The 14,705-nt window shown below is 44.0% G+C and overlaps 1 protein-coding gene across 1 annotated transcript; it reads right to left on the bottom strand.

The window, feature by feature from the left end:
* Positions 1-1,547: 1,547 nt before the first annotated feature.
* IL36G (interleukin 36 gamma) lies at positions 1,548-6,881 on the bottom strand. The gene is made up of 3 exons (XM_020886048.2): positions 6,776-6,881; positions 5,506-5,645; positions 1,548-1,757 (listed from the first exon to the last, which is right to left on the bottom strand). The coding sequence occupies exons 1-3, from the start codon at positions 6,879-6,881 to the stop codon at positions 1,548-1,550; spliced, it is 456 nt and encodes a 151-aa protein (XP_020741707.2).
* Between the last annotated feature and the right edge of the window lie 7,824 nt (positions 6,882-14,705).

Here is a 14,705-nt window from a genome sequence, read left to right as displayed (position 1 = left end):
TCTATTTGATATTCCAGAACGAATTAGCTTCGTGTCCATATTAATGTTGACTTTTATAAAACTGCATGCTAAAAAAGTATTTCATTGAAGAAGAAAACTTCTAAAAAAAAAAAGAAAACTAAGAATCAAGAGACACTGTGTTAAGTCAGTGCTTATTGACTGCTTACTAGCCTGCCTAGTAGAGTAGGTGGTGTGACTGTCCACCACTTTAATGAAAGTTTCATTAAAAAAATTCATTACTGGTGCTATTGTGTGGACTGTATTTAAGCTAACATCGTTTTCTGCATTTGTAGTATCAGAGTCAGAATAAGAAATCTACGATATGCAGAACCAGGTCTTGGCTACATCTTTCTACAATTATACCCTAAATCAGTTGTGTCATTTCATCACAGGATAACATCTGAAGCATGGCTGGTGAGGAATTTAGGCTCTCCATTCCCCAAAAAGCACCTTTTTCTGCAGTTTTTAGAGGGAGTAGTTAACTTGTGAGAGTTCCTAAAAAGAAAAGAAAGCAAGGCATGAGATTCTACAGAAAATAGTAAATAGTAGTGCCTTTTTACATGAAATATCCCCACCACCCCATTCTATCACCATTGATAAGGACCCTTCTCCCTTCAGCTAAGCCCCAGGCTGACCCACTGTGGTGTTCTCATTTAATTACTCTTGCTAATTTCAGTTTGCTCCTCATCTCCTATTTCATTTTATATCTGTTTTAGCATTCTTATTGTATAAACAACCTAGAGTTTATATTTGGTTCTCTGGTGTGTGCATGTGTGCTAGGTCGCTTCAGTCGTGTCTGACTCTTTGCGACACCATGGACTGTAACCTGCCAGGTTCCTCTGTCCATGGGATTCTCCAAGCAAGAACACTGGAGTGGGTTGTTATGCCCTCCTCCAGGGGATCATCCCAACCCAGGGATCAAACCCACCTCTCCTGCGGCTCCTGCACTGCAGGTGGATTCTTTACCTCTGAGCCACCAGGGAAAAGCTACTGGCTTTATGGTAACACATTAGAATTAGACAAAATAAATCAATTTCATTAAGAGTTATTTTCTAAAAAAAGAAGTTATTTTCTTTTACAAGATTCTAACCCTTAAAATGATGTATTAACCCTTGCAATGTACTGGAAACATATAGAGATTATGGGAAATGTAATCCCATCAGGAAACAAAGCAGAATAGAAAGATCAGCTCCAAGCTAGTCTCAGTATCTTGGATAAGACAGACTCATGAGCTCTGAGGCTTCTTCATGACCACGCTCAAGAGAGAGTCCTACTGTTTTAGGGTCCTGATATCTTTGTACAGATGGTTTGAGATATGGACCATTGCAGCTGGAAAGGAGAGCCACACACCACCCACCTCCTTTGCTTCTGAGCCCACATTCTATGCCTTGGTTACCATAGAGTCATTGCTTCTTCTGTTTATAAAATAAGATGAGAACGGGGTCAAGCCCACCTCTAAGCACTGGTGAAAATGACACAGAGATGATACAGACAAAGACACTGAGTGCTAGCAATGATAAGACCAAGTTGCCACCTCTAGGTTGAGTTCAAACCTTGAAATTTAGTTGGAAGGCAGTATTGTACACGTTCCCCAGCTTGGAAATGAGAAAGATGGGCTGGTTTGTCTCAGAAGAGGCAATGAACCATCCAGGAAAGGCCACAGACTCAAATGTGGAGGTCCTGCCTATCGTTTCATGGTAGAAAAGGAATGGCTTCACAGGCTTGGCTTGGTTGTACAGATCCACTATCTTCTGGTTCTGAAACGGGACAGAAAATACCAGGAGAAGCAGAGGCTGTTTGAGTAGTTCAAGGTTGTTGTTGTTTAGTCACTAAGTCATGTCCGACTCTTTCGAGACCCCACAGACTGTAGACTACTAGGCTCCTCTGTCCATGGGATTCTCCAGGCAAGACTACTGGAGAGGGTTGCCATTTCCTTCTCCAGGGGATCGTTCCAACCCAGGGCTTGAACCCTCGTCTCTTGTATTGACAGGCAGATTCTTTACCACTGAGCCACCTAGGAAGCCCTGCAGTTTAAGATTCCTTGCACACAACCTATAAATGATCCAATGTTTGAGCAACCCTATCCATCTATTAGAGCAAACCTAGGAAAATACATTTCAAAGGAACAGCAAAGTGGGCACATACAAAATCTCACCTTCCCAGCCTTCACCCTCAAATCCAGAGGTGGCATGGAAGTGACACAAGGCACAGGTTCATGAACAAGTGGCCATACTTGAATTACAAATTGGAACTCTTCTCACATTAGAGGCTGAGAAGACACACCCCCCTCTCCCGAGGCAAAGGAAGGAGATGCAAATTTGCAGCAGGAAGCCAAGGTCCTCTCTCACCCAAGCTGTATCCATGAGAGACTCCCTCCTGTAAGAACCACTGCTCTGGTGAAGGACTACCAGGGTGGGGGTGCATAGGTTTCTGATTAATTGTCAAACATATGAGAAAGCTCAAAGCCATGAAAAAGGCAGAAGAGGGTCTAAAAAATCAAAGGACTTGCACTCAAAGGAACAAAGGAATATAGAATAATCAGAAAAAAATCTTCCATATTGTATACAGAAAGATATTTGTAGATGTATATATTTATATATTTACATATTAGATAAATATTTCTAAGTAAATTACATTATATCCAAGATCTCCAAAGAGATAATAGAATGGCCCATAATCCAGCCACATCCTACCCTGAGTAGAGGGACTTCTTCCAAAAGATTCCTTTATTCAGTTAATAACTTCCAGTTAATCTATCCCACTCTGTGGACAGCCAAAAACCAAGAAGCCAACCTTGATACTGCTTTCTTTGACCTCTCAGCATCTGACCCAGCAGCAAGACCTGTAAGCCCTAGTTACAAAGTCTTTGTTGAATTGAGCTGCTTCTCACATCCTCCCCCACACCTGTTTCATCCCCACCACTCATTCTCCACAAAGAGTTGAATGAACTGGAAACTGAAATAACTGAATAAATAAGATCATGTTACCATTCAGCTTAAAAGTCTTGAATGATGTTCTCATAATTATCATACAATGTAAAGGCTTTAACAAAACCTGCAGGGTCTAAACCATCTAGCTCTTACCTACAGAGCTGAAAGCCTACTGTTTTGTCTTTATCTACTTCATCACACACCATATTCACTCTGTCAGCAAATTCCATTGCCTCAATTTAAAGTATTTCACGACTCTGTCCATCATCCCTCTTCTTCCAATAGACCCTCAGATTACATCTGGGTCACCCCGAAGCCTCCAAGGGGCATTTTCTCCTTGTCCTTCTCACCCTGCTCTCATGTAGCAGCCAAAATAATCCTTTTAAAACCTGTGTCCTTTCATGTCACTCTTCTATTCAAAACATTCCAATAATTTGGATTGAATTAATTTTTTAAAATTTTTATATATTTTTAATTGGCATACAGTTGCTTTGCAGTGTTGTGCTAGTCTCTGCAGTACAACAAAGTGAATCAGCCCTGTGCATACATGTATCTCCTTCCTCTTGGACCTCTCCCACCCCCACCCCCAGTTCCACCCCTCTAGGTCATCAGAGAGCACCGGACTGAGCTCCCTGTGCTGTATAACAGGTTCCCACCAGCCATCTATTTTACACACAATAGTAGATAAATACAACGGAATATCACACAGCCATAAAAGGGAATGAAATTGGGTCTTTGTAGTGATGTGGATGAACCTAGAGTCTAGCATACATGTTGAATGAATTAATTGATTGACAGGTTAAAGTCCTTACAAAAGTGGGAAAGCTCTTTTACTATCTGCCTTTCTCTGAACTCTGCCTCCTCCCCAGCTCACTCCTGGTCCTTGAACTTGCCCTCACTGGACACTCTGTTGGCTCACACTTTTGTTTCCTTTCCTGTCCAATAAAATCTCACCTTTGCAATAACACCTGCTGTACCATTTACCATGAAGCCAGGTTCTAGCTCTTTCTGGCACCACCAGTCTCTTTACCAGCCCTAATCATTCTTTCCCAGACAACATAACCCCCTTTAACATGTTACAGGCTTACCCATGATTATGCTTCTTGTGGATCATTTCTTGTCTTCCACTAGAATGTAAACCCTAGGAAGGCAGGACTCTTTGCCATTCTGTGCACTGATGATATTCAAATGCCTATAACAGGCTGGAGGCCAGTAAGAATGCACACATTTGCTGACTTGGATTGGATAGTGTTGCATTAAATTGAATTGTGTAAACTGAAGTTTCAGAAACAAGCTGTTTTATAACAGGCAGTTAGAAATAAGAAAAACATGGGCTTCCCTGGTGGCTCATGGTAAAGAATCCTCCTGCCAATGCAGGAGACACAGTCTCGATCCCTAGTTCCGGGAAGATCCCACCTGCCAAGGAACAACTAAGCCATGCCACAAATACCAAGCCTGTGCCCTAGAGCCCAGAAGCCACAAATACTGAGCCCACATGCCTAGAGAGCCCATGCTCTGCAACAAGAGAAGCCACTGCAATGAGAAGCCCGTCCACCACAACTAGAGAGTAGCCCCCACTCATGGCAACTAGAGAAAGCCCACACAGCAAAAAAAGACCCAGCACAGCCAAAACTAAACAAATAAAAATTAGTTTAAAAACAAACAAACAAAAAAGCTTATTGCATGCACATGACTCTAAAGGAGCCAGGTATAAATATGCTTAAGAGCAGAAACTATTTCTTTTTTAATTATAAAATTAGACTTCCTATTTCCAGTTTTTTAAGAAATCTCCACACTGTTTTCCATAGCGGCTGTACTAGGCATACACACCGAGGAAACCAGATCCGAAAGAGACACGTGCACCCCAATGTTCATCGCAGCACTGTTTATAATTGCCAGGACATGGAAGCAACCTAGATGCCCATCAGCAGACGAATGGATGAGGAGGCTGTGGTACATATACACCATGGAATATTACTCAGCCATTAAAAAGAATTCATTTGAATCAGTTCTAATGAGATGGGTGAAACTGGAGCCCATTATACAGAGCGAAGTAAGCCAGAAAGAGAAAGATCATTACAGTATACTAACACATATATATGGACTTTAGAAAGATGGTAACGATAACCCTATATGCAAAAAAAAAGAAAAAGAGACTCAGATGTATAGAACAGACTTGTGGACTCTGTGGGAGAAGGCGAGGGTGGGATGTTTCAGAGAACAGCATCAAAACATGTATATTATCTAGGGTGAAACAGATCACCAGCCCAGGTTGGATGCATGAGACAAGTGCTCAGGCCTGGTGCACTGGGAAGACCCAGAGGGATGGGGTGGAGAGGGAGGTGGGAGGGGGAACTGGGATGAGGAATACATGTAAATCCATGGCTAATTCATTTCAATGTATGACAAAAACTACTGCAATGCTGTAAAGTAATTAGCCTCCAACTAATAAAAATAAATGGAAAAGAAAAAAATAAAAAAATAAAATAAAATGAAAAATTAGACTTCCTGACAAATCAACTTCTGAGAAAAGAAGTTGGGTTTTTTTCTAACATTATTTTTCTTTGTCACTTACCTTCAACTGCAATTTGGGCTTTCCACCAATGTCCTCACAATATAGACACATTTCTGGCTGCTTTACTCCCAAATAAATAGGAATCCCTTTGTCTTTCTCAAGAGACTCCGGATACTTGCATGGCATAACGGTGACAGTGACTGTCAGATAAGAGGGGTTACAGTGTCAGTGACCTTTTGCAATTACAAAAGACCAAGATCTTACAGGCAAGGCTGGAAGAGACCTTAAGAATATAATCCCACTACCCCAGACCCACAGAATGGTCAGCCTCATACTCATTTGTTCATTCATTCACTCAGTCAAACCAAGCACCAGTCACTGCTCTAGGAAATGAAGCAAGGGCAGAGGAGGCAGACCCCACCCTTGGGATTTTTCCAACCTCTGCCTGAACACCTGCAGGCAAGATGTACCAGCCCCAAGAAACCCCTCTGATCCTTGGAAAGTTCTGTTCATTAGCGAGTTTTGCCTAACTGATGTTGAAATCTGCCTTCTGTGCCATCCACCCAATTAGTCCTCTTAGGACATAGGAAGTTGGGCAAACAAGCCACTCTTTTTCCTTAGCACAGGCCTTCAGACCACTGAAAGCAGCTCTCCTGCTCCCCAGAAAGCTAGGCCCCTCCCTCTGCTCTCCTCGCCGTGGTTCAAGATACCCCCTTCCCGGGCAGATGTGAAATTCTTCCCCCTCCAGGTGTTGTTGTTCAGTTGCTAAGTTGTATCTGACTCTTTGCAGTCCCATGGGCTGCAGCACATCAGGCTCCTCTGTCTTCCACACTCTCCCAGAGTTTGCTCAAAATCATATCCACAGAATTGGTGAAGCCATCCAACCATCTCATTCTCTGCTGCCCCCTTCTCCTTTTGCCTTAGTCTTTCCCAGCCACAAGGTCTTTTCCAGTGACTTGGCTCTTCGCATCAGGTGGCCAAAGTATTGGAGCTTCAGCTTCAACAACAGTCCTTTGATGAATACTCAGTGTTAATTTCCTTTAGGGTTGACTTGGTTTGATTTTTTGTAGTTCAAGGGACTCTCAAGAGTCTTCTCCAGCACCACGGTTGAAAAGCATCATTTCTTCAGTGCTCAGTCTTCTTTCTGGTCCAACTCTCACATCCGTATATGACTACTAGAAAAACCATAGCTTTAACTATATGGACCTTTGTCAGCCAGATGATGTCTCTGCTATAAATCCAAACTTTAATAAAAGGATAGTACTAGCATCCCAGCTGCACTGATATGAGGCTGCTCCAAGAAGCAGCCACACTATGACCTGTCACTTACCTGGCCCCACACTGTTGCTCCAAGGAACTGCCAAGAGGGTCTGACCCTGAAGGATCCACACCTGCTGATTCCAGTCGGAGACTACTGCAGGTCTGGGACGATCCATTGCTATTTAAATGGAACAGAATAATTAAAAAAAAAAAACACCCAACATGATGAAAGCTGCTTTACCAGATGTTAGGAGAAAGATCATTTAATCCAGGTCTTTCAGGAAGGAAGGCTCAGTTGGTAAAGAATCTGCCTGAACATTAAAAAAAAAAAAAAAAAAAGAATCTGCCTGAAATCCAAGAAACCACCTGCAATGTAGGAGACCTGGGGAAGATCACCCGGAGAAGGAAATGGCAACCCCCTCCAGTATTCTTGCCTGGAGAATACCATAGACAGAGGAGCCTGGTGGGATACAGTCCCTGGGACTGCAAAGAGTCAGAGATGACATAGTGACTAAACCACCACCAGGAGAATGATCTAATCCAGGTCTTTCAGGAAGGATGGTTCAGGGTTTGCACATTAAAACTGGCAGCTCTCTCATGACCCATGAACCCAGCCTTTCTTTCCATTGAAACCGTGGGCTCTGTTGAGGAAGAGAAGGGACATAATTGGTCTAAGAAGGCAAACTCTTATCCCCATAAGTACACTTGTGTCAAGGCCCAGCTACCCTCTTTGATGCTTTGGGTTAGGCCCAAGCCTGGATCTGGACCCAGAGCAGTGAATAAGAAATGGTCCTCACCCTCATGTTCCACTGGGGGATGGATAGCCTTGGGTGGTAAGGACTGTACACAGGAAGGAGCCGAGAAGGCTGGGTGGCCAGAAGAGGAAGGCATGAATGTTCCTGGCCCAGACCCCCTGCCAACATCACCTGACGTATGGATTTTTCCATCGGCTCCCATAACACGTGCCATAGTGGGTTAGTCTCAGGGCCTGTGGGGGACAGTGATAGGAGATCTAAGCATTAGAAGACATTTCAAGACCCTCCCAGGAAACTGGTTCCTAATGTCCTGATTCTAGGCAGGGAGCCAGGAAGCCTGGCCTGATACCAAGATCTGAGGCACCTTCTGGGGCAAAACCTCAAGGCAACCTTAAGGAGGGCATGTAAAGCAGAATTTTCCTCCTCCCAGGGATCCAGCCAGGGACCATGTTCCCCCTAGACGTTCCAAGTTCAGGCATGACTTTTGACCTCAAATAGCCCACAGGTCCCTGAAGTCTGGGTCACCTCCTCCCAGCAGCCCTCCCCAATCCCACTGACAAATTCATCTGCCTGGAAACAGGGGAGGGACCTGAGTCAAGTAGATCTGCCAGGATCCTAGCACCTCCCCAGTAAGAAGCACCTAGCCCGGCATGGCTCCACCCCTTCACTGAATCCTAAAACACTGAAAAGAGAGAAGGCTCAAGAGTCAAGGAACCTTCCAGCTCTCAGTTGGCAAGAACCTTTATCGAAAGCACAGGAGACTGTATAGTAGCTCCAGCAGCTCCCGAGAGCAATGACGGTCTATGACAAAGCAGGGGCTATTTATCTGGCATGTTAGGGAGTGCCAGCTACCTCAGTGGGGTGTGACAATCTTATAACATGAATGAAAGCAGGATCCTCCTTTCAGAAGATCCCGTGAGGCTCAAGTGAAGAAATTACAGCATCAGCATGCATATGACCTGTCCGGGCTCCCTGAGAAGAAAATATCAAGCCAAGCTCCTCCAGCAGGTTCATGACAGATCCTGGGTTTCTCAGGAAGGGGAGACTGAGGGACTTCCCCAGAACCCAATTCTCCTGCTGCTGTCACTCTGGACTGGACTGGCCGGCTCTAAGTGAAGGGAATCCATCACCTGGGGCCAGGAAGCTTGCCCTCTGCAGTCCTACTAAGGGAGCCCTATGATGGCAAAATTAGCTGCGGGCCCAGGTGGCACTAGTAGTAATGATCCCGCCTGCCCATGCAGGAGACCATAAGAGACATGGGTTCGATCCCTGGGTCAGGAAGATCCCCTGGAGGAGGGCATGGCAACCCACTCCAGTATTCTCGTCTGGAGAACCCCATGGACAGAGGAGCCTGGCGGGCTCCAGTCCATAGGGTCAGGCACAACCGAAGCAACTTAGCACACATAGGCACAGACAGGTGGCATATGGCATTTCTGGTCACTGAATCATTCCAACTTGGGCTACCCATACATGGAGGGTTACGCTTAAAGCACCTCCCTCTGCTTCTTTAGTCCCTTGGAGATGCACCTCCATCCTCTTGGGAGCCACAGGCATTGAGCAGCACACCCTTAACTGTGGTAAACCTGGGGACTTCCCTGGTGGTCCAGGGGTTAAGTCTCCGTGCTTCCATTCGGGGGACACAGGTTCAATCCCTGGTCAGGGAACTAAGATACCATGCCATTTGGTATAGCCAGAAAAAAAAAAGTAGTCCTAGTTCTTGGTGCCCCCAAATATAGTGGACTCTAGACCTGCCCAAGGATTCACGAGGTAGGTAGTGACTTTTTGAAAAACTGAACCCCACATCCCAGCTTATCCCTTCCACTCTGCCCTAGTAATGTAGGACAATTGTAGGTGTCAACAAATGGTAAGTTATTGTTCTATGTTTGTTACATGCACACACCATCTGCTTAGGTCACACATAAAACATTTCTAAGACACAAGTTAATTTGACTGAAGTGAATTTCAGAAGGCAGACTTAGAAGCACCTATAGCTTTGTATTCACCTGGAGGGGGGAAGTGCAAAGAATAAGATAGGACCTTCTAGGTTAGCACCTCCATGAACCCCTCTTCCCAACCCTGAGAAGAGTCTCCTTACTTAACCTCTCATGCATTTCACCCCCATATCCTTTCTTTCTTTCTCACTCTCTCTTTTGAAATTTCTGAGCAGGCCACACCACTCAGCATGTGGAATCTTAGTTCCCCAAGCAGGTATCGAACCCCTGCTTCCTATAGTGGAAGCAGATTCTTAACCACTGGTGTAGTCCCACCCATCTCCTTTCTGGCCTTAGAGGAACATGATCCTTCCTTGGTGAGGCTTCAGTCCCATCACTTCTGGTGTGCAGTTTATCTGTTTCCCTTGGAGAGAAAGTGTGGTTATGAGTTTAGATACACCTCTGTACAAATCCAGGCTTGGCCAGTGTCACCTCTTGAGTCCTCTGTGCCCAGCTGAAGAATCCCTCCATCATGCTTCAGTCAACATACCTCCTCTCTTGGGATGCTTGCCCCAAGATGACATCAAAAAGGCCCCATCAACTTGCCTCCAAATTCATGGGTCTCTATTTCAATCAGGATCTAGGCTGGAAAGCAGAACCCACAGAAGGAACTGCAAACAAAGGGAACTGAATACCAGGAACTGATTACACATATGTTAGAAGGCTGAAGAATAAAAAGGAGTTACCAAAGTTTTCTCAGTTCAGTTCAGTTGCTCAGTCATGTCCAACTCTTTGCGACCCCATGGACTGCAGCGAGCCAGGCTTCCCTGTCCATCACCAACTCCTGCAGCTTGCTGTCTCAGATAGTACCAAACTGCAGGAAGGAATCAGGAGGAAACAAAAGAATCCAGGAGTCAAAGGAGGAAGCTTGTAGGACTGATGCATAAATCTCAGGAGGGGTTCCTCTATCAAACTGATGCTCAGACCTCTGAAAAGAGAGTGTGGTCTTCTGGGTGCATGAAACACAAAGATGGAGATGAAGGGTCAGCCCTGGAGATGCTCAGAGGGCCCAAAGTACACACCACAGAGAGCCGCATTTCCATTGATTCAAAAGCCTTTGGGAGAACGTCCCTGGTGGTCCAGTGGTTAAGAATCATTCTGCCAATGCAAGGGACACAGGTTTGATCCCTGGTCCTAGAAGATCTCATATCTTCTGGATAATTAAGCCCAAGGGCCACAACTACTGAGCCCACATCCCCTACAGCCCACACTCCTCAACAAGAGAAGCTACTGCACTGTAACTAGAGAAAACCTGCATCCAGCAACCAATGCAACAAAAGTAAATATATGTTTTTTTAAAAGTCTTTGGGAGCAGGTTGGTGCCATCACATGCAAGAGACCTCATCACACTGTGTGACCTTAAGAGACACAGTGTTTTCTGCTCACTTCTTTGACTGGTTTTATTTGTCTGTCCGATAAATTTAAATTTGTCTGTCTGATAAATTTAAATCAAATAAAAAGACAAACTTTATTTGTCTGTCTGATCATCCCAGCCTGATAAATGGCAGGACTAATCTTTTTCTCTCAGTTTTGACTCTCAGATTTTGGCCATTTTCATAGGGTATGGGCCTGATGGGGGAAAACAAAGTTGACACTAAGATCAACTATTTATTAGAGTTTTGCTGCTTTTCACCCGAGTTGCTAATTATTTAATGAGACAGTACATGCAAAACTGGTGAATTCTGAATAAGGCTTTTATTCCAGCTCATAGAACTATATCAATGTCATTCCAGGGTTTCGACAATATATTGTGACTGTGTAAAATAAAGTAATACAACCTATATTTTTTAAAAATTTGGAAAAAGAGGCAGAGGTAGAATTTCCTGGTGGTCCAGTGGTTAGGACACCATGCTCTCACTGCTGAGGGCATGGGTTCAACCCCTGGACTGAGAACTAAGACCCCACGAGACATGCAGCCATAAATAAATAAATTGATTAATTTTTTAAAAGCTTGGGTTTTTCATGTCCAAATAAAGACTGCAAAAGACTATGTATGATGATGCCATGTCTTCTTTAGCTTCAACCTTTTATTCCACTTGATTGTGACCTTTTCCTGGCTTCCCAACATTCAGAGAAGCCAGCATTCCCAGAACTATCACCATCAGCATCCATTCTGAGGTCCCCAGCTTATACTTGAGTGTGAATGCCTATCAGAGAAATGAGAAGAATAAGCGTGATGATGATAAGAAGGAAGAACTGAGCCATTGGGGTGAATAATTGAAGAGCAGAGAGCCCATCTGCTCAAGAAATGGACCAGAACTTTTGTCTTAGAGCAAAATGGATTATTCCATGAGCCCTTAGCTATACTCGAGAAGGCCATCAATTTTAGTGCTGCTTATAGAAAGTAAAGATCGTGGTTCTGTTATATGAAAAAAACCCAGTGTGCCAGATTCTTTCTATTAACATTTTATTGTCACCTAGAACAAGGAAAATTTTGCACACTGTTAAGTGTGGCTTGCACTGATTTCAAGTAAGCATTTATAAAGCCAACAATCCAAGACATGCAAATAATTTGAAGAGATCACTGAGTCTAGATACTAATTTCCAAGCTTTAAGATATCATTACCCACACTTGTTTGACACCAGGTCCTGCCAGTCTGCTCATTTAACCAAGTGGCCATGATCTTAACAAGTTGAGGGAACATCAGTGTAAACCAGCTAGAGTAAGAAAGTGTGACCGTTCACCACTAGAATCTCTGGGTCTGTTCACAGATGCACAATCCCCATGATGACTTATTCATGTAACCAAGTCAACAGTGACGATGAATAACGCAGAAGGGACCATGAAGCAGTAAATGTTATCTGGCCCTCACAGTTGACAAACTGTTGTTGTTCAGTCGCTCAGTCCTATCCGACTCTTTGTGATCCCATGGACTGCAGCTCACCAGGGTTCCCTGTCCTTTTCTATCTCCTGGAGTTTGCTCGGACTCATGTCCATCGAGTCAGTGATGCCATCCAACCATCTCGTCCTCTGTTGTCCCCGTCTCCTCCTGTCTGCAATCTTTCCAGCATCAGTGTCTTTCCCAGTGAGTCAGTTCTTCACATCAGGTGGCCAAAGTATAGGAGCTTCAGCTTCAGCATCAGTCCTTCCAATGAATGTTCAGGGTTGATTTCCTGGAAATCAATAGTTGACAATACACAGAATCCAATTAATAATAGAACTAGGCTTAATCTGGGCTTCCTGGGTGGCTCAGTGGTAAAGAGTCTGCCTGCAATGCAGGAGACCTGGGTTTGATCCCTGGGTTGGGAAGATCCCCTGGAAAAGGAAATGGCAACCTACTCCAGTATTTTTGCCTGAGAAATCGCATGGACAAACGACCTGGAGGACAGATTCCAGCACTACTTAATGACTAAGCAACAACAACAAGAGGTTTAATCCAGGGCTCTCTGCTATGGCGCTCACCAGCACCCTGGGGACCCCTAAGAGGACCAAAACCACTATAGCTTAGGCGCTATTGCTATCATAGGCTACCTTCAAGCAGGGCTGACAGTCTGGGTTGTGTATTACTACTGGAAAAAAACTGGCTTTCACCTAAGTTCACTTAGTGAGACAATATGATGTGTAACATGAACCACAAAAAGAATAGCATGGAGCCATTTGTAGTCTAGGTAATTTGGGAAAATGCCAAGGAAATTGCCAGGACAGCCTCTGCAGTACATGTTTTACTCAACATGCGTGGGATGATGTAACTGAACTCTTCCAAGGGCTTCCCAGATGGTGCAGTGGTAAAGAATCCTCCTGCCAATGCAGGAGATGCAGGAAACTTGAGTTCAGTCCCTGGAGGAGAAAATGGCAAATCATTCCAGTATTCTTGCCTGGAAATCCTATGGACAGAGAAGCCTAGTGGGCTACAGTCCATGGGGTCACAAAGAGTCGGACACAACTGAGCAACTGAGTGCTGAGCACTGCTCCTCCAAGCAGCCCAAGTCTGTTGTCTAAGACTTGCATCCTTGTGGCCTCACTCATCACATTTCCCCAAAGCTAGTTTCTCCATGAATCCCCAGGCTTTAGGAGTTGGGACAAGATGCTACTTAACAGCTTCTTTTCTCTCTTGTGAAAATAAAAGACAAATAAAAATAACCTCCAAAAGTCTACAAGCAATAAATGCTGGAGAGGGTGTGGAGAAAAGGGAACCCTCTTACACTGTTGGTGGGAAATTAGTACAGCCACTATGGAAAACAGTGTGGAGATTTCTTAAAAAGCTGGAAATAGAACTGCCATATGACCCAGCAATCCCACTTCTGGGCATACACACTGAGGAAACCAGATCTGAAAGAGACACGTGCACCCCAATGTTCATCGCAGCACTGTTTATAATAGACAGGACATGGAAGCAACCTAGATGCCCATCAGCAGACGAATGGATGAGGAAGCTGTGGTACATATACACCATGGAATATTACTCAGCCATTAAAAAGAATTCATTTGAATCAGTTCTAATGAGATGGATGAAACTGGAGCCCATTATACAGACTGAAGTAAGCCAGAAAGATAAAGACCATTACAGTATACTAACACATATATACGGAATTTAGAAAGATGGTAACGATAACCCTATATGCAAAAGGAGAAAAGAGACTCAGATGTATAGAACAGACTTATGGACTCTGGGAGAAGGCGAGGGTGGGATGTTTCAAGAGAACAGCATCAAAACATGTATATTATTTAGGGTGAAACAGATCACCAGCCCAGGTTGGGTGCATGAGACAAATGCTCGGGCCTGGTGCACTGGGAAGACCCAGAGGGATCGGGTGGAGAGGAAGGTGGGAGAGGGGAACGGGATGGGGAATACATGTAAACCCATGGCTAATTCATTTCAATGTATGACAAAAACCACTGCAATGATGTAAAGTAATTAGCCTCCAACTAATAAAAATAAATGGAAAAAAAAAATAACCTCCAAACTACTCACAAAAATGGCAGAAATAAACAGAAGCATTAAAAGCATTAAGACAAAAAAGCCAACTATACAGGGCCAGCATAAAGGGATATGTCTCTAAATATAAAACAGCTATTGACCAAGTTGTATACCATGTGCAACCAAAAAATAAAAAAACAAACAGCTAAAGCCTTAATTGAACAGCTTGTGGTACAACATTTAAGGAAAGGTGGTAGGTTAAATGGCTGAAATCTGAAATTCCCAAAGAAACAGTCAAATGACAGAGAACTTTTAGCCTTTGTCCAACGATCCACATCACACAAAATACAGAAGATGATAAGTTGACCATTATTAAAATTTTAGAATTTGGAAAT

Source organism: Odocoileus virginianus, chromosome 2, assembly GCF_023699985.2.
Source record: "Odocoileus virginianus isolate 20LAN1187 ecotype Illinois chromosome 2, Ovbor_1.2, whole genome shotgun sequence".
Taxonomy (NCBI): domain Eukaryota; kingdom Metazoa; phylum Chordata; class Mammalia; order Artiodactyla; family Cervidae; genus Odocoileus; species Odocoileus virginianus.
Note: the sequence above shows the minus strand (reverse complement) of the source record. Positions and strands in the feature narration are given on the sequence as shown.